The following is a 20,554-nucleotide window of genomic DNA, read 5'->3' on the forward strand; positions in this document are numbered from 1 at the left end:
ACTAATTATGTCCTAAATCTATTAGGTTGATGTATTTTGATATTAAGGGAAAGGGAAGAAGCTGTTACTTAAGTATAGATACTTTGTTTTTTCCCAATGGTCTGTAACAGTTAATAAAAATGTTTTGTAAAAGTTGGTAGTTTGTTATTTATTTATTTATTAGCTTTTTTATTTCATTTTACAATTTGATTTCTCACGTTATTCATTCTGCTTATTTACAGCTGTTTTATTGGTGCAATGAAAAGCTCTTGGTTCCTGGCGAGAAAATTATTTCAGCTTGGGTAAATTGGAAGAAAAGACTATCTCCTGAGAACATTTTTTTTTAAAAAGTTTCCATGAAGTGAAACCCTAGTTTGCCGGAAATGTATAAGCAGCATTCAAGCCATTCAGTTTGTCAAGAAAGTCTCAATTTGGTTTGATTTTCATCTCTTATAGAACAGTATCACATTCGGTTCACTAATTTAGAGCCAAGAGTTACCCAATTATGATACTAGATTGCTTTCATTGCTAGTACAGTGACACAGCTAATGACCTGTCTTACTCTTTTAAGTGTTAGGGTTTAACATTCTGTTGACAACAAAGTCTCAGGCATGGAAGATGCTTTGGTTCTAGTGAAATAACCCTTGTTAGATGTCACCTTCTACACTTTTGCAATAGATAATTCACTACTGATGTGAAGAAGTTAACTTTCAGGAATGAAGATATGTGAATAGCTCTCATTCTCACATTTATGAATCTGCAAAAGCTGGGCACAGGTATCTTGATCATGAGAATAATCTTTGTAGTTTGATTTTAATGCTAAAACTTAGATACTGTTATGTAGCTTCCGTTCTATGCCATTATTTGTTACATTGCTCTGGAGCAGCTCCATTTGCACATAAAGGATGCTTTCATCACAAAACTGAGACAACAGAAAACATACAGAATTTCCCTACACTATTGCCCATGAAGTTCGTAATACTGTACTCAAGAGAGGGGAATGTTCTTTATGTGGGAGGGGGCGAATGGAAAAAGGGAATAGTGGGCTTGTGACTTTGTCACTTTTGTTTGACAAAGTTAAAACAAATAAAGGTGCTGTTTTCAACAAATTAGTGTTGCCAGTTTCCTAAGATTATTAAATTTCTATGTCATTGCTGCACATTTGTTGTTGTAGCAGAGTTATGTGAACATATGTGAGGAAATCTTGTTTTAACCACCATTATTGTTGAATGCTGCACACACTTTATTGTACTCTGTACCATGTTTGTTCTATGTTACAGAGAAATACTGTTGGCATGAGACGTGCAGAGTAGAGGGACCAGTGTCTGAACAATTTGCTCCCATTAATCCAATCTATGCCTTGCAAGCTATGTTATGGTGGAGGGTAGTTTGTGCCATTATCATTACATGCCCTTACCTGTTCATTTCATGTGTAGTGTATGTAATGAATGACTATTTGTGGGGTATGGAAGATCCCAACATAAAGGTGTCCAATATGCAAGGGAGATTATAAGGATATTTTTATGCAAGCTCCACCAGTATTTTATGCCAGATTTTCCTAAGGATTAACATTTTAATTAGAATGATTTCTAAAGCACATTGAGCACTGATCTGGTACCAATACCAGCTGCCACTGCCATGGATTTGTGCATTTTTGAGGTAGAAAGGAAATGCCTGCAACTAATATTATCTCTCTACAATAAACCTATTAGCAGCATTCAAATTGCCTGCTAGGTAGCATACTTAACTTGAGGTTTCAATACTAGAGTTCTCAGTAAGATCATGTATTTGTTAAATGTTGTTGAAAATAAATTTTTATAAAATGGTTTAGTAATTTGTAATTACTCTGTGGCCTACTTTTATATAACCGAATGTGATCATTTTCTGCATAACCACTGTGGACCATCTCCTCAGCAACTCACATTTTCCCCCTTTCTTCTTCACACTATACTACAAATCTACAGAACTATCCATTTTAAACCAAAGCCCTGTGTCAATTTGAGGATTCCTAGTCCAACTCTGCTTTTAGTGGTTATGTAGGAGAATCTTACTCAGTTAAGTGCTGGACAAAAAAGGTCAGGAGTGTAATTTTGTAAGGAAAACAACTATTTCAAAATTACTGTAATAAAAAATTTAGTAGTATTATTTTGAATGAGGCCTTTTTACAGCTCTTCAGGAAGTCATAGCCAGAGTTTGATGCAACAAGGCTGCCTGTGTGTGGCTGGCACAGTTAGAACCACACTAGATTGTGTTATAATTCTCTAGCATACTTTGAAAGACTGATAGGTTTCAAAGAATTTTGAAATTTGACACCAGGGCTGGTGTCTTGCTTTGTTAATATTACCATCTTGTCCTCCTTCAAATCATTCCTTTAAGATCTTTATGCTATTAGTGTGCAGTGGCAGGTGACTGATCTGTTTGGGAATTGTCATAGTATGTATGACAGAATTTACAACAAACAGTACATTAAATGAAAGAAAATGACTGGGTAATAGTTAGTGTCAGTGTGCAGGGAGGTCATCACGTGTGACTAGTGAAGCACCATGACACACTTAAGTTATTCAGATTGTGGGTCTCAAAATGCAGATGGTCTACCTATTTCATATTTGTCTAATGATATAAAATGGCCTCTTTCTTTAGTTGACTGAAATGATTACTTTTCCTATCACAAAAAAGTAATGTATTTGGACCCATTTATATAAATTTTGGTGCAGCTTTTACCTCAATATGATTAATACCTCTTCTACAACTTAACAAGTTTCCTTGATTCCCTGTAAGAAATATTACTTATTCCTCAAGCCTGACAGATTATTAGGTCAGATCGGCCGCTGTGGCCAAGCGGTTCCATGTGCTTCAGTCCGGGACCGCGCTGCTGCTATGGTCGCAGGTTCGAATCCTGCCTCGGGCGTGGATGTGTATGACGTCCTTAGGTTAGTTAGGTTTAAGTAGTTCTAAGTCTAGGGGACTGATGACCTGAGATGTTAAGTCCCATAGTGCTCAGAGCCATTTGAACCATTATTATGTCAGTCACAAGCCGTCATGCCTTTTTTCTTGTATTTGTTTTGTTCTTAGCTTAATACTGGCATTGACTTCCCTTCCCTTCACCCCCCCCCTCCTTCACCCCCCGCCCCCCACCCACCCCAAGGAGGGAATGGTTTGTTGCATTGTTGTTCTACACACATCACATGTTGGCAGGTAGTAAGACATGGAGGTATGTTTCACTATTTCACTACAGATAAGCTGTAACGGGACCCCAATTTGCCTCAGACTTACCCAGCTGCTTGATTTTGAGCCTCTCTCTTTATACATTTCCTGAAACTGCTTTTGGTTCTTGGCATTTTATCTGTTTTGAACACATCTGTTGTAGTATTTTCCATATAGTATGGCAACACGTTAATGGGGACTTTTACTTCTGATTAGCAACATTGTTCTCTATAGACTTCGTTCATGAACGAGGGGCTAATGATCTTGTAGTGTGGTTCAATTAATCTCCATAGAACCAAAAAGATCTGCACCACGTGAACTCCATTTTCAAATGGCAGTATCTTTTAAAAATTTATGCCATCCAAATGAAATAAATTTGGAGTAAACCCACTTATGCTGTGCTAATATCAGACTGTTCGGTGTGAATTTTATTCTGTTTGTAGGCAGAAGCAAAACAGAAGTTATGTTCGACTTTTGGAGAAAAACATGGCAGTAGTCGTGATCTATTTACAGTGGAAACAAATGCTGTGTAGACAGCTGGTATTGAAGCCCATATTATATCCTGTGGTTTCTCAATCTCAAAAGAATCGTGTTATTGCACATAGGGATAATAGCACTGTGTCAAAACTGCACTAGGTACTAAATTGTAGGAAAAGACGGTCAGCTGGTAAAGTGTTTGTCATAAGTTCTGAAAGAGAAATATGGTTGTAAACCAGTTGTAACAGAAATGTGTGAGACAGAAAAGGCTGACAGGATGTCAAAAAAATATTTGGAACAATTGTAAGATTTTGTAACTGAAACTCAAATGATGTAGTTGACCTCTCTGGCATATAGTTGAGTAAATATGGATTATGTGTAAAAATGTGAAGTGGTATTAAGTCATTTTCTCCATGTTCTGGTGTGGTGTGGCTTGAATGCTTAAGATTTGTGCAGGGTTGTAATGAAATGGAAAAATATTGAGAAGTTCAATCATGGGGCAAGAGAAAATGTAAAAAGGTGTGCAACAGAAGGGAAAAATCTAGAGGAAGGAACCATGATGATCCCTTACAATTTACTAAGAGGAATTAAAGTAAACTAAGAATGTTAAGCTAATGCATAGGGGTACAGTTCGGACAAAAGAGAAAGTACGCAAATATGTCGGATATAGATGGAAATTCATGAAGTTTACCACTGTGTGTTTTACTGTTCAAATGTTTATCACACTGAGAATACATATTGATTACTGATGTCTGCATAAAAACGATGAAATTAAACTGTTAATTTTATTAAAAAAAAATTAAAATTTATATAAAATAGAAACAAATTAATAAGTTCCCCATGGATACAAAGGTGTGAAAAATAAATATGGTGGTTGTAAGATGATCTGAAAGGCAGGCAAAAAGGGCTTATGTGTGCACTTAAGTCTTCATATCGAAGATGGAAAAATTTTGATAACAAACAGGAAAGTTTAAAGCTCCATAGTTTTTTGTTTTCTAAGTTACACATTAAAATTAAAAATCAAGAATTGTGTAATCAAAGAAAATTCAAATAAAGGTAATAATCCATTTCCCATATTCAAGATGTTCACAAACCACTGATAATCCTGTAAATAAGATGGCAGTAACTGTACCATAGTCCCACTATTAACCAACATATTACGGATACGTTATGTATGTCCATGTGGTTAGATGCTCGATTTCCTATAGTCTGCCAAGCAAATTGAGCATGAAGCTATAGCACAGGATGCATAATACAGTTCAATCAAAGGAGAGTGGAAAATTTATTACTGTGTAAAACAGTGATGCCACTGCAGCTGAATGATACATTATGGGCAGCGAAAACAGCCCAAAGTAAACCATATTGTCCCTTAGAGGCAATTAAACCGTATAATCTCCACCACATCAAATAGTAGCTCAAGGCGAGTGATGGAAAATATGTAGGTTTAGCTATTGAGAGTTAATCATTTTTGGTTTAGAGAACAGGAAATATTAAGGATGGTCAGTTAAGAGAGAAACAGTGAGATGCTGAAGTGAGAGGGAAGACATGTTCGTTTTGTCATGTGCTATTAAAATTGTGCCGGAATGTTGGAAACATCTTATTCTTAGTCACAAAGGCAGTTTTTAGGTCCCTCTGTATTTGTTAGTGTAACAACTCATAAGTAGAGAAACATAGAGGTCATAACTTAGTGTCAGAATAAACCTTCGTTTTTGTCTTGATAGCAATTTATGGAGAGAGAACTGCAAAAGCTCCAAAAACTTACTGTGAAAAGTTAGGTAGGTCATAGAAATATCGGCATTCATTTGCTGGATATGGGCTTGGTGAACTCGGTTTTACTAAGCTGGGGACTAGTAAGTGCAACAAGTCCTCTGTAATCCTAAGCCCTGGTCACATTTCAGTAACCACTGTGCAGTGCAGTGCAGTGCAGTGGTGGAATGTTGTGTTTCGCAGGGAGTGGGGATCTTCACTCGACTGCCTGGATTGTGAGAACTGTAAAACATTTTTAAAAAATAAGAAAAGTCTTTAGGTATGCTGAATACCAATGGGATGCATGGCTGTTGAGGTGGAACACTCATTGTGCCTCTTTCATACAAAGCTTACCCAGGCAAGTGGGGCTTAGTCTGGGTGAATGTATGTTCCCTAGCTACCTGTGGGATGCTTGTGGGACCTATTAATTCTTCAAAAACTGCTCTTAGTGAATGGGAGGGACTGCTGGTGAGCACTCTTCTCCAACCCAATAAGAGAACACATGAGGGGTACTTCTTTTGAGCATGCTCCTCTAAAATTTAGGAACAGTTCTAGGATGGTTGTGTCAATATGTTTCCATGATTGTTAAAAGGGAAGAGGGTACCTTAGCTAATGTGTCCCCATTCTTCATACAGAAACGTCTGGGTGGTATTAAGAGGGGCTTGAAGTCAGTGAAGAAATAACACAATGATACATAGCTGATCAAAACTGCCACTTTGTGATAAGTACAAAAACTTCTTAAATCGACAACCCTGGGAAAATAATCCATTGTCGTTGAACTGTAGAAAATTGTAAATTCCACCTTTGGAGAGGTGTCATGTGGAAACCTAATGAGCAGACACATCATCGTCCTAAACAAGGAATGGGCAGGTGAAGGTGTGAACAGATCTGCAGAATTTGATGGAGAGGAGAGACTGGAAAAGTTGAAAGAACACCTATATTAATTTTAACTTTCAGTTCGCGAGTCTGAGTAGTCATGTTAAGGGTGGTTTTTCACTCAACTGCTTGCCCATATTTTCCGAATCCATTGCAGTATTTAAGGTATCAATGATTTGATTCCACAACAGCTGTCTCTAATGGTCATTCTGCTTGTGGAAACTGTGGCCAAGCGGCTCATGAACCATGTGTAGAAAGCATGTATCCACCAGTATGTGTTAACTGCTCCAATTAATATCTAATTTGGAGCAGTGTGTCCCATGTACAGATTTGAAATAATAATAAAAAATTAGTTATGCAATGGCAAAGAAATTGCATACAGCCATGCAGCCTCAATCATTTGTCATTTGCCTTGGTCATGAAACAGCCCACAGTCAGTGTGTCACCACAGTCACAAGCTGTAAATTCCCCTATTAACTCCTGCTCATGTTTCCTGTGTCTGCCAGATCACAGGCTCCAATAAACCTGCCCTGACAGCAAATCATCTTCATAGGCTTCTATGACTGACACTGTGCCACAATTACCCCCAAAATAAAATGTCATCAGCACTGTTTGGTTCACTTGCTTGTGCTCCTTAACATGTTTCTACTCAAAAAGTGGAAGTTATCGTGAAGAAAAGTCAAAATACAATACAATGGAAATTAAAGCAACAGTGACAAAATTAGCAGCCACCTCAGATGCTGAGGATTTGGAAATGGAAGTGGCCATTTTAAAGGACCTACTAAGTGTCCCTAGTCCACCTCCAATAACATTCGCCTGCCCACCGAGATGCAAAGAGAAAGGGTAGGCAAACCTAACCAACAGATAATGAACATACTACAGTGGAATTTAAATGGCTCCATGTATCATATGGATGAAGTAAAGATCCTAACAAGGTTAGGCCATGCATGTATGTGCCTTCAGGGAATGTGTCGAGGTTTCTGAAATTGTGCTGCCAGGCTATCACCTGTGTAGAAAACATTACCAAAATGGCAAAAGGACTAATGGAGCAGTGGCAGTGTTAGCCACTGACACACTGTACTCTCACTTGTCACCCTGTGTCACTAAAAGCAGTTGCTGTCACTATACATTTTGTGTCATTTCAGGTCACACTGTGTTCCATTTATCTCCCTCCATAACAGCCACTGGATAGCAAGGCATTCTCTTTGCTCATCAACCAGCTTTCCCCCATGATTTCTCCTTTTAGGAGATTTCAGTGCACATTGTGTTCTGAGGCTGCAATTCCACATGTCCAAGGGGTAAAGTGCTTGAAAAATATCTTAAGCTACGAATCCATATATGTCCTGAATACAGGGACAATGACAAAATTTTGCATGGCGACAGCTTCTTTCCCAGACATTGGCATGGCAGTTTGCTCTCCTGCTCTTGCAGTCACTGACCAGTGGGAAATGGTAGGTGGCATCCACTCTAGTGCCCCTACTTCAAGTAACTGAGCCAGAGGGGAAAGCCAGCCATATGGATGCTCTGCAGCAAGGCAAACTGGATACTGTACAGACAGCTCTGTGTACTAAAGCACAGAGACTGTTTTAAAGATTGGGTGGATCACATTACCAATCTGATCCAATCTGCTGCTGATGAATCTATACCAAAATTCTCAGGCCATCACAGGAGGCAATTTGTTCTGTGATGGAATGATCAGTGTGGTGCAATAAGGGACAAGAAGACAGTGCTGAGAAAGTTGAAGTGCAGTCTATGAGCAGAGAACCTTGCAGCCTTTCAGCTAATGAGAACCAAAGTTTGATGGACAACAAAGAACAGCAAGGAGCAATTATGGCACAAGTTTCTGAAGTCCATTGCCTGGGGAACTTTTGCTGCAGTTGTATGGGAGTTGGTAAGGAAGATCTCTACCACCGTTGGGTGGCTTGCGGAGTATCAATGTAGATGTGATGTAGTGTCGATTAGCTGCCATAAGGGACAATGGTGTCTTGAAAGCCACCCCTGTGAGGATACCAGAGACCATGGCACACTACTTTTATGATGTAACATTGTCCATAAGTCTAGTTCCAGGTTTCTAGGCATGTTGCAAAGTCAGGGAGAGGGGACAGATTCATTTAAGCTCCAACAATCTAGATTCCTATAATCTCCCCTTCAAGTGGGAATAGGACACAGTGATATCAGAAGCTCGTAAGACTACTCCCAGGCCAGATTTTATATTTTATGGCCTGCTATGGCACCTTAAACCTGAATCAAATGAATTCCTACTTGGCTTTTTTTAATAAAATATGGAGCGATGGTCAATATCCTGTGACCCTTGGACGGAAAAAGTGATGATTCCCATTCTTAAACACGCACGTCCTAGCAGCTACTGTAGTATTACTCTTATAAAGTGGATTATACAATCCGTCTTAGTTCTGACTCTAGAATATAGAAATTTAATAAGCTGCATTCAGTGTGGGTTTAGATGATGATACTCCACTCTTGATAAGCCAACACTACTAGAAGTGGCTATGCAGGAGGCATTCCTCTGAAAACAGCATTTTCCGTCAGTTGTTTTCAACAGTGAAAAGGTATATAACTTTACATAGAGACACAATATCATCTGTCAGTCCCACAAATGGGGATTTTGTGGTTGTTGGCAGATTTTTCTGCAGTCTTTCCCTCCCAATTCATTTTCAGGTATGCAGTTGGAAATGCTCTTTAGGTTCCCTCAGATTCATGGTATCTCTCAGGCAAGTGTTCTAATTGTAACCTCATTTGCAATTACGATCAATAGCATATTGTCCTCACAGAAGAGCCCTGTGAACTGCTCATTGTTTGGAGATGACTTCTCCATTTTCTGCTCCACATCTAGTTACACATTTTCATCTCATCATTTTCAGTTGATGCTTAAGACTCGAAGAATGGTCTGCTAGGACTGGAACTAATTTCTCCACTTAGAAAACTGTGTTGATTTTAATCATGATCATTCTCTTTTTGTATCCTCTGAACTGAGACTGTTTGACACCATTTTACATTTTAAGGTCACGGTGTGCTTCCTGGGTCTCTTACTTGATAGAAAACTGACTTGGCTGCCACATCTCAAGGAATTTAGACCCTCAAAGTGCCTGCAATAAACATATGGAGGTGGTACAAAGGAGCACCTACCTGGTTGTTACTGAAGTCAAGGATAATTATAGACTTGACAGAGTGCAACAAATTGTCCACTCCAGACTATAATTTTTAAGAACAAATTGGTAACCTTTTTGTCTAAGCACCATGATTTTAATTTAATGTATACTAATGGGTCCAAAGAGAGGGAACGATACAGGCTATGCTATTATTTTTCCTGTCCATGTGTTAAGAATCCATCTGCAGAGTGAGTTTACTATATTTGATGCTGAACTCTGTGTGAAAACTGTGTATCAAATGAAACATGATCCTGATTTGAAATTCCTGGTATGCTCTTGCCCACTCTGTGCTCTGCAGACCATCCAGCATATACACCCATGGATAAAACTGTCTGAAACAAATAGGGTACTGTTGTCCAGGTGCAAAGACAGGGTAAGGAGCTATCATTCTACTGGATACCAGGACATGTGGGGATTCATAAGTAAGTCAACTGATACCACAGCTAAAGAGGCATATACTTGGGTGGATGTAATCCACTGTTCTATCCTCCTGCGTGTGCTTTGAATACTAGAAGTATTCAAAGAACTGTGACTGACACCTGAACAACAGGGAACTGACATGCATAGAGACTAGAAAATAGTGCATTGATAATGGCTAGGCACTACCCGAAATCTGGATTTGCCCCCCCCCCCCCCCCCCCCCCCCAAAAAAAAAAAAAAAACTGATTGCTGCACACTCTAATTTATAAAAGTACTTGCATTTTATTTATTTAATGCTATTGATCTTGTGCAGTAATTCTAAAAGGGCTGATAATGACAATGTTGAGTGCCGCAAGCAAGCAAAAAAACAATGGCTGCCACAGCTACAAAAATAACTCAACGCCAGGAAACTGTGCAGATGCAGAACGCCTAACACAGGTAGCTGGATTAGGTGATACTGAGCCAGCACTCAACATTGCTGTTAAGAAGCTGATTTGCAGCAGTTAAAGGATTGAAACACACTGGTGGAGTTGATTGAAATAATAAAGTGGCACAGAGTATCTTGAGGTAAATGTTTCATTATTGTGTACAGTGTTGGTCAAGGACATCTCAATATTCTCATTTATTAAAACTCGAAATCTGGACTTTAACATAATTCTGTATTGTGAATATGATTTTCAAATATTCTGCTTGTTGTGAATGCTGGAAATCAAATTGTGCTAGTATTTCAGTGTGGTGACTTACTACTAAAAATTGGGTTCATGTTTCCTTGTTAAAACTGTTACACACTCCCATTAGAGCAATTCCATTCTACAAGGGTTAAACCTATCCTTAGGGACACGAATAAAACTTTAAAAATTGGCCCACGGTTTATCATTTCTGAGATTGTTTGGATGACCCTTATACCAAAGATTTGTCTCTCAAGGGTGTAAACGTTTCAGTTTTTTGAGTGGCAAATCCGAGTTGCATGTCACTCTTACCCTTCCATGATTTTAGGGCCCACTTCAATGACATCTCTTATGCAAGTTGTATGTGAACAGTGGAGGGCAGTGTGCATGAAATTGGTGGTCTGTGAGCATGCAGCGTTCTAACGTATTAGAGTGCAGTAATTCTACTGAACACCCTCCATTTGTGACCATAATTCTCTGGCCTCCGTTAACAGTCACAAAGCTGTAGTTGCAGTTCACAACAAAAAACAGGAATCAGCATTCATCTCTCAAGAGGTTTAAGCAAGTATTTTACGAGTCTGCTTCAGATGTTACAAAACTGAAAAGTTACATAGGATAAGAGTATCTGATTTATATTGGCCTGATTGGCACAATTCAGTAATTTATTCAAACGTATATCACAGATATGCTAAGTCATAATGTTCATGACTGTGTCTAGATATCTCCAGGAAGAATTCTAAGGTGTTTTGCGCTGGTAACCTGGTCATGACTGAGTGGAAAGCAGTAAACTAACAATAATTACTCTAAGGTGGCTATAAGTGCCTCAGGGGACTAGCCCATAGTAGAATACAAAAATGGTGTTATCACATAGTTTGCAGGAAAGCTCTGTTGGTGACGAGTGAGAGTAGATCATTTGAAATAGTATACTATAAACTAGGTTAATCAAAGTGATTTTGAACTCGGCATATCTTCTTATCGTTAAGATAAAATCAGATTTGTGTTTAACACTTGGGAACAGAATACCTGTTAAGATACAATACATGTGGGCTACGCTTCACAATATACTAAATTTAGTATGATTGGTATGCCATGAGAAAGGCAAGCATTATATCCCAGATGATGATGATGATGATGATGATGATGATGATGATGATGATGATGATGATGATAGTTCTTCTTGATATGGTAGGAATTTGGTTTACTTTTCCTTTCCAAATTACCATCATGTTTCTTTAGCAAAGCTAAAACTAACTGTTTTCTGCAGTGGCACTATGTCTGTGATGGTGGTGTGGCAGTAAATTATAATATCTCTTAAGGAAGCAGATTCAAGTCATAATAATAACCTCTAATATTGTTTAAATTGATAGTTAAAACCCCTCAGTGAAAGTTAATTGAATTTTTTATGATCGCTTTCTACTGGTACTACTACACAACACACCACACGTGTGATCCAATCCAGTAACTACATATAGAGATTGCGTAGGTCCCACAAAATTGAAAATGATGGTAAATTGAAATGAATTGATTATAACTGAAGAAAACAAAGGTTTGTAATACACAGAAGTCAGTCATACATACAATTTTAAAGTTTGTTAATTATAGTTATAAGCAAAAGTTGTTTTGCATTAAATATGAAATATATACTCTTTACAAAGTATGTAGTTATTATACGTAAAAATGGGAAATAAAAAACTATTTAAACATGCAAATCAGATAGCTTAATCACAGAAGCAACATTTTCTCCCCGTAAGTTAGCTGGTTATCTTCTTAGAACAAATTATGGACTCAGTTGACTGTTGGCTGCGAGCCAGATTTCTAAGCTGTATGTGATTGCAGTCACCCTAAACAGTAGTTGCAGGGAGAGTACTTAATAATTGGGAATGTCGGATCATGTAATGTCATATAATTTGGCAGAGACAAATAAGAGCACTTTCCCCTACCGTACAGTGGCTGCTCCCAGTGAACTGTTGCCCCCTTCTTATACCAAACTATCTGCACATGCCTGGGTTAAGTTAAATTGCATGTGCTTCACTTTGTGCTACAGCTTTAGTTGTCAGTATGATTGAATTTTATGTCTTGCTTCTCCTAAACTACTGTTTGTTATTTCAGATTGAACTGGAAAGACTAAATACTGCAACAGATGACATAAACAAATTGGAAGTGGATTTAGATGTAAGTACTTCTGAAAATTTGTATAGCAACTGTGGTGCAAGACAGATAAAGGTTTGTGTAAATCTACAGTTGCTGGGTTTACACTGAGGTGACAATAGTCAGCGGATAGCAATGTGCACCTTCACGGATAGTGATAGTATTGCATACACTAGGTATAAAAGGGCAGTGAATTGGTGGAGCTGTCATATGTACTCAGGTGACATGTGAAAAGGTTTCTGATGTGTTTATGGCCACACAACTGGAATTAACAGGCTTTGAACATGGAATAGTAGTTGGAGCAAGATACATGGGAAATACCACTTCAGAAATTATTGTGGAATTCAATATTTAGAGATCCACAGTGCCGAGAGATGTCTGAGAATACCACATTTCAGACATACCTCTCACCGAGGACAACACAATGGCCAACAGCCTCCACTTAATGACCGAGAGCACAGGCGTTTGTGTAGAGTTGTCAGTGCTAACAGACTAGCAGCATAATGTGAAATAACCACAGGAATCAAAATGGGAAGTACAACGAACATATCTGTTGGGACTGGTGCTGAAATTTGGTGTTAACTTGACTATTGCAGAAGATGACAAACAAGAGTGCCTTTGCTAACAGCATGGCATCACCTGCAGCACATCTCCTGGGCTCGTGACCATAGCCTTTGGTTGCTAGATGACTTGAAAACTGTGGCCTGTTCAGATGAGTCCAGATTTCAGTTGGCCAGAGTGATGATGGGGTTGGTGTGTGGTGCAGACCCCAAGAGGCCATGGACCTAAGTTGTCAACCAGGCACTGTGTGATCTGATGGTTGCTCCATAATGGTGTGGGCTGTTTTTACATTGAATGGACTGTCCTCTGGTCCAACTGAGCCAATCGGTGACATAAAAACAGGTATGTTCGAATACTGGGAGACCGTTTATGGCCAACATTTACAGCCAAATGATGATAGATATTTTATGAATGAAAATGTGCCATGTCACCAGGCCAAAATTATTCACAATTGGTTTGAAGAATATTCTGGATGATGCAAGGGAATGATTTGGCCACCCAGATAGCTTGACTTGAATCCCATAAAACATTTATGGGACACAATCGAGAGGTCAGTTTGTGTGTGTGAAATTCTGCACCAGCAATACTTTTGCAATTAGACATCTATAGAGACCCCATGGCTCAGTATTTCTGCAAGAGACTTCCAACGACTTGTTGAATCTCTGCCATGTCAAATTGCTGCTCTATGCCAAGGAGGTCCAACATGATATCAGAAGGTATCCCATGACTTTTGTCGCCTCATTGTATAGTGTGCTGCTTCTAATGTTTGTTAGATTGTGCTAAGCATGTTCACATAACTTTAATAGGTTGTTTCGCTCCACAGCAAAAACACCACTCAAAACGTAAAAAACACCCATGTAAAATGTTTTATTATCAATAAGTTTTATTTACGTTAATAACTTGTGCATTCATAAAATACATAGATTGGATCTACGTGCACAGTAATAGTTAGGAATGGAAGCCTGTACGAAGAACAGTGATAAAGTACTAGGCTTGTATTTGTAAGGAAACAAGGACAGTTTGATGTGTTGGTAAATGTGCCAACACCTTGTAGATAGAGGAGGCCGAAATGGAAGCTATCTAACGCAGACGGGCGTGAATTCTGGAACAGTATAAGTATTGAATGCTAATAAGAAAAGTATGCAGCTCCTCGAATACTTAACTTTTATTTATCCTTGTTGGGAATACAGCATTCCGGATGAGACATTTCATACTATAACTATCACTTGCTATGTAAGGCTAATGGCGCCTTGCTAGATCATAGCCATGGACTTAGCTGAGGGCTATTCTAACTGTCTCTCGGCAAATGAGAGAAAGGCTTCGTCAGTGTAGTCGCTTGCAAAGTCGTTGTACAACTGGGGCGAGTGCTCGTCCGTATCTCGAGACCTGCCTTGTGGTGGCGCTCGGTCTGTGATCACACAGTGGCGACATGTGGGTCCGACATGTACTAAATGGACCGCGGCCGATTTAAGCTACCACCTAGCAAGTGTGGTGTCTGGCGGTGACACCACACAGTTATCTCAGCCTTGAGCTTGGAGAGCATTTGAGATAAAGTACTTCAGCTATTTCTTATAGCAGTTGTCATTTGCTAGTTACTCAATAATGAGGAGAAATTATTCAGTGACTCAGTTAAATGGCAGTACTAATTTATTCAAAGTGTGAAAGAGAAACAGAAAGTTACCAGATAATCCCATGGTCGCGGGTGCGGGTGTGGAAAATGGTAGGTGTGGTAGCCCATACTCCAATTCTTGAACAGCTACTAGAAGAATGAGTGATAGATATTGAAAAGAGTTAAGTTGTTTTGCACAAAAAATTACCTAGTGCTATTTGTAGTGCCGAGTTTAGATGTATACTGTATAGCAAGATGAGATTGCTATATAAATGGTTTCCATCATTAATACTGCTCATACCTGGGTCAAAGAGAACGTCATAGACAGCAGGATCATCAGTTAAAAACTACATTAGTTAACAGTTTTCAAGCAGAGAGCAATTTACATGAAATAAAGTATACACATTGCACCAAGCTGATAGAAAGCAGCATGCAAGTGACAATCACCAGAGATTGTCTGAAGAGAACAGAGGCAAAAGAATAAGGGATACAATTTAAGGTACCAAAGGAAGCAATTTCTCATAATTGGTGCAAAAATTCTCTTTTCCAGCTCAAGATTCTAATTTCATCAAAATGTTTCTGTTAATAATGCTTCACTCAATTATGTATCATTGGAATAGTGTAGGGAGACATGTGATTTTGGCATAACAGGCAGATACGCCCCAAATTGAGGAAGAAGTAATCGTCAAATATGCGAAGAAATGGTAACAGGATATCTTATGTTTTGTAACGTCTATTGCACTTAATACTTTTCCATACATAATAAATCATATGCACATGCAGTACAACAAGGTCAACTGGACATGGGCTGGTAGTGCTTCTCACTGTTAATTACCTATTCTTCATTCTCAAATAATAGTATTTTTGTTTATGTTTGTCTGTCTTTTCAGCTGAAAGTTAGTCATATTTAATGTTGATCCTTTGTGGAATTATGTGGAGTTTGTTTTAAGGTATGCAATGCTCAGTTCATGTTTACTATTACTAAAGATCCAATTCCAAAAGACAAAGAGTCATTGCAAATCTTATCTACTGTTAGCATACCCAGAATGAAGTACTTCTATTCATTTAGAATTGTTTTATGGGTGACAGTTTTATTAGTACTCAAATAAAAAATTGTTTGCAACAAAAATATTTTCGACTTAATCATGTATTCTATGATTATCGATCCACTATTCTCTCTTGTAATACGCCAACTCAGTTTATAATGAAGGTAGGGGTAATATCTTCTGCTGATCAAATATCAGTAAAGTTCTGCTGCCTCATTCGCCATTTCAACATGTCTTTTCAAAAAACAACGTGCTTCCTCTGCCTTCTGCAGATGCAGCTCATGCTCAGAAATTTTTTTAGTACTAGCTAGGTCATCTGTCCTTGGTTTAAATGCTGCATCATGTGCGTCACAAGTCTGACAGGTAAGTTTGTGGTTCCAGTGGAAATGTAAACTTTTTGGCATATTGATGATGTGAAGTAGTAAAAACTAAGAGACAGTAGTCTCTTCTTCGTTAGTGTAATTTGCTTCATCATACATTATCATACCCGTGTCTAACAGTAAATATTTTCTGTTCGTTTTTCTGACCCAAGCGTGAAATCATATGTTGGAAAGGACACTTCAGGTCCATTTCCTCTTTATTTTGTTATTCACTTAATGGTATCCTCAACTATCAGTAGGTGACAGACCAGTTGCTTGATTTCATTCTAACACCAAATAAATTATTCCATCTGAAATGCACAAAGCTTCAACAAACATGTTTTTGTCACTACTTCAGTAATGCTATGTTGATTCACTTGCCTTGATACGATGTCTTCAAATAGGGTTTGCTGGAATAGACTGTATGATTAAAGACTTCTGAGTGATGTCAGTACTGTAAAATTTGTAAGGATTGTTTTGCCTTCTGTTCCAAGATAAAAGATTGTTATAACCTTTAGAACGGTGGCATAATTTATGAACGATTTCTCTGGCTTTATCAGGCTTTCTCCTGAGAATATGTACACTTATCTGGGTTAATGAATTAATTTCATAATAACTTTTTATGACTACTGGGATCTCTCTTCTGCTTTCATCCATGGTGTGTTTGAACAATGTCATGATTTTAAACTTCAGAAGTGTGAGGCATGGCAGAAATGACTTTCACTTTGCCACTTGCAACAGAAATTGCTCTTATCAAATTGCAGATGTGTGAGAGGTACTCTGCTACAGTAGGGAATAATGTAAAGAGATATACCCTCAGTAACACTGAAGTGTGAACTGATCTGTGTTCAATAGTGATCTGCATTGGCAGTGTCGATACAAGTGTGACTTTGACCTGAGCCATTCACTTGGAGTCTCTTCCTAAGCAAGTCTGTCTGATCAGACTGTTACTTTCCTAGCTATATTTCAGAAATAAGGCATAGTTTTAAGTTCTAACAACCTAAATGGACATGTGATGACAAATACTGACCCAGCTAGAAAAGATGGTTGGAGCAATTCCTTCACATTTTCAAGGCAACCAAGACAGCAATCAAAATGTGAGAGCTTGCTAGTTGTCCAAATGTTTCATATTAGAACAAAAAGAGGACTATTAAGAAAACATATTCTGCCTTTCCGTGACCAAGAATATTTGAAGAAGCTTTGTGGTGGAGTTAATATGGACAGAGAGAAGAACCTTCATCCTCACTTCCTCTCACTCTTGGAACTGGAAGCTCCCCTCCTAATTTGATAGAAAATTGGAAGAAAACTGCTATATTATGACAGAACAAGCAGTTCATATGGAATGTAGAATAATTAGTTGAAACGTCAATCTACTGATGTCCTTCTTTATTATAGTTCAAACTCTAAAGATAAGAACTGAATGGATATATTTTTCATAGAAATATGGATACAGACTGTAAACTAAAGAGTGAATTATGTTGCAGCTAGTATGCTCAGTCATGATGAATGAGTGTTGAGGCGCTTCCGCCAAAGTTATTGAAATCTGTCTGTTAGGAATGTTGTAACATTTACCTGATTATGAAATTGTCACTCACAAGGAACCCCTTGAGTGCGAGGTTGCAAGTTCAATCTTCAGTAAGGTCATTGGATCCTTTTACCAACCTCCCAGTTCAGATGATACAGTTGCTCAAAGGTTCAAAGAAAACTTCAATTGGATTTCAAACATGTACCCAACTCATACGATTATAGTTGGTGGTGACTTTAATTTACCCTTGATATGTTCTCAAAAATACATGTTTAATTCCGGAGGTACGCATAAAACATCATCCGAAATTGTGCAAAACGCGTTCTTTGAAAATTATTTCGAGCAGTTAGTTCATGAGCCCATGCAAATAGTAAACGGTCGTGAAAACATACGTGACCTCTTAGCAACAAATAATCCTGAGTTAATAACGAGCATCAAAAAAGATACAGGGATTAGTGAACACAGGGTTGTCAGAGCAGGATTGAATATTGTAACTCCCAAATCCTCCAAAAATAAACAAAAAATGTACTTGCTCAAAAAAGCAAATAAAAATTCGCTTGACATGCTCCTGAGAGACAATCTCAACTCCTTCCAAATTAATGATGTAAGTGTAGACCAGATGTGGCTTGAATTCAGAGAAATAGTATCAGCAGTAATTGAGAGATTTATACCAAACAAATTAACAAACAATGAACTGATCCTCCTTGGTACACAAAATGGGTCAGAACACTGTTGCAGAAACTACAAAACAAACATGCCAAATTTAAACAGACACACAATCTCAAAGATTGGTGATCTTTTACAGAAGCTCAAAATTTAGCGTGGACTTCAATGCGAGATGCTTATAACAGTTTCCACAATGAAACTTTGTCTCGAAACCAGGCTGAAAGTCCAAAGGGATTTCGGTCATATGTGAAGTATGTTAGTGGCAAGAAACAATCGATGTCTTTTCTGCGTGATAGCAATGGAGGTACAGCTCCCAACATGAGTAATGTAGAAGTAAATATCCTCAGAGTAGTGAAGCAACTCAAATCAATTAATAAAAGCAAGTCTTCTGGTCCACATCGTATACCAATTAGGTTCCTTTCAGAGTATGCTGATGCATTAGCTCCATGCTTAACCATCATATACAACGGTTCGCTAAACGAAAGATCCGTACCCAAAGACTGGAAAGTTGCACAGGTCACACCAATATTCAACAAAGGTAGGAGGAGTAATCTATTTAATTACAGGCCCATATCATTAACGTAAATATGCAACATAATTCTGGAACATATATTGTGTTCGAACATTATGAATTACTTTGAAGAAAATGGTCTTTTGACACGCAGTTAACACATATTTAGAAAACACCATTCTTGTGAAACACAACTAGCTCTTCATTCACATGAAGTGTTGAGTGCTATTGACAAGGGATTTCAGATTGATTTCGTACTTCTGGATTTCCATAAGGCTTTTGACACTGTACCACACAAGCGGCTTACAGTGAAATTGCGTGCTTACGGACTGTTATCTCAGTTATGTGACTGGATTTGTGACTTCGTGTCAGGGAGGACATAGTTGGCAGTAATTGATGGAAAGTCATTGAGTAAAACACAAGTTATTTCTGACATTCCCCTAGGTATGTGTTTAGGCCCTTTACTGTTCTTTGTCTCCCAAATCGTTTATATAGATAATCTAAGAAGCCGTGTTAGGTTGTTTGCAGATGACAGTCATCTATCGACTGATAAAGTCATCAGAAGATTAAAAAAAAAAATAAGAAAATAAAAAAAAACTGCAAAACTATTTAGAAAACATCTGAATGGTGCGAAAGTTGGCAGTTGACCCTAAATAAAGAAAAGTGTGAGGTAACCCACATGAGTGCTAAAAGTAATCTATTAAACTTTGATAAAAAAGTCAAATATAAAGGCTATAATTTCAACTAAATACCTAGGAATTAAAATTGCAAACAACTTAAATTGGGAGGAACACACAGAAAGTGCTGTGGGGAAGGCTAACCAAAGACTGTGTTTTAAAGGCAGGACACTTAGAAAATATAACAGATCTACTAAGGAGACTGCCTACACTACACTTGTCCGTTCTCTTTTAGAATACTGCTGCACGGTGTGGGCTCCTTACCAGACAGGACTGACAGAGTACATCAACAAAGTTCAAAGAAGAGCAGTCTGGTTTGTATTATCGTGAAATATGGGACAGAATGTCACTGAAATGATACAGGATTTTGGCTGGACATCATTAAAAGACAGGCGTTTTTCGTTGCGACAGGATCTTGTCATGAAATTCCAATCACCAACTTTCTCCTCCAACTGCGAAAATATTTTGACGACACCGACCTACATAGGGAGGAACATCACCACGATAAAATAAGGGAAATCGGAGCTCGTACGGAAAGATACAGGCGTTCATTCTTTCCGCACGCTATATGAGGTTGGAATAATAGAGAATCGTGACGGTGGTTCAGTGAACCCTATGCAGGTGCTTAAGTGTGATTCGAAGACTAGTCATGTAGATCTGAATGTGTTGTGTTAACAGTTATGATAGGAAAAGTATTAACTGCTAATGACTCACCATGTGCATCAGAAGGGTGACAGAAAATGAGTGTCTGGGAGGTGCAGAGATAAACCTATCGCTTGTATGTATTACACTTCACAAAATTTACATCAACATTTAAGGTATGTTCAAAACAAACTGTAAACTTGAACCATGAACACCGAAAGAAAAATGGCATGCCGTAGTGATCACAAAGGTTCACTTCATCAAGATTGAAGG

The 20,554-nt window shown here is 38.3% G+C and overlaps 1 protein-coding gene across 2 annotated transcripts in view; it reads left to right on the forward strand.

Annotated features, from left to right (window-relative positions):
- The window catches only part of LOC126469994 (uncharacterized), a 226,227-nt gene that overhangs the window by 5,023 nt on the left and 200,650 nt on the right, over positions 1–20,554 (forward strand). For both annotated transcript variants that reach the window (XM_050097447.1, XM_050097448.1), the window contains exon 2: positions 12,647–12,709. In XM_050097447.1, coding sequence (XP_049953404.1) covers positions 12,647–12,709 — 63 coding nt within the window. The remainder of the gene's footprint in view (positions 1–12,646; positions 12,710–20,554) is intronic.

This window comes from Schistocerca serialis, chromosome 3 (assembly GCF_023864345.2).
Source record: "Schistocerca serialis cubense isolate TAMUIC-IGC-003099 chromosome 3, iqSchSeri2.2, whole genome shotgun sequence".
Lineage (NCBI taxonomy): Eukaryota > Metazoa > Arthropoda > Insecta > Orthoptera > Acrididae > Schistocerca > Schistocerca serialis.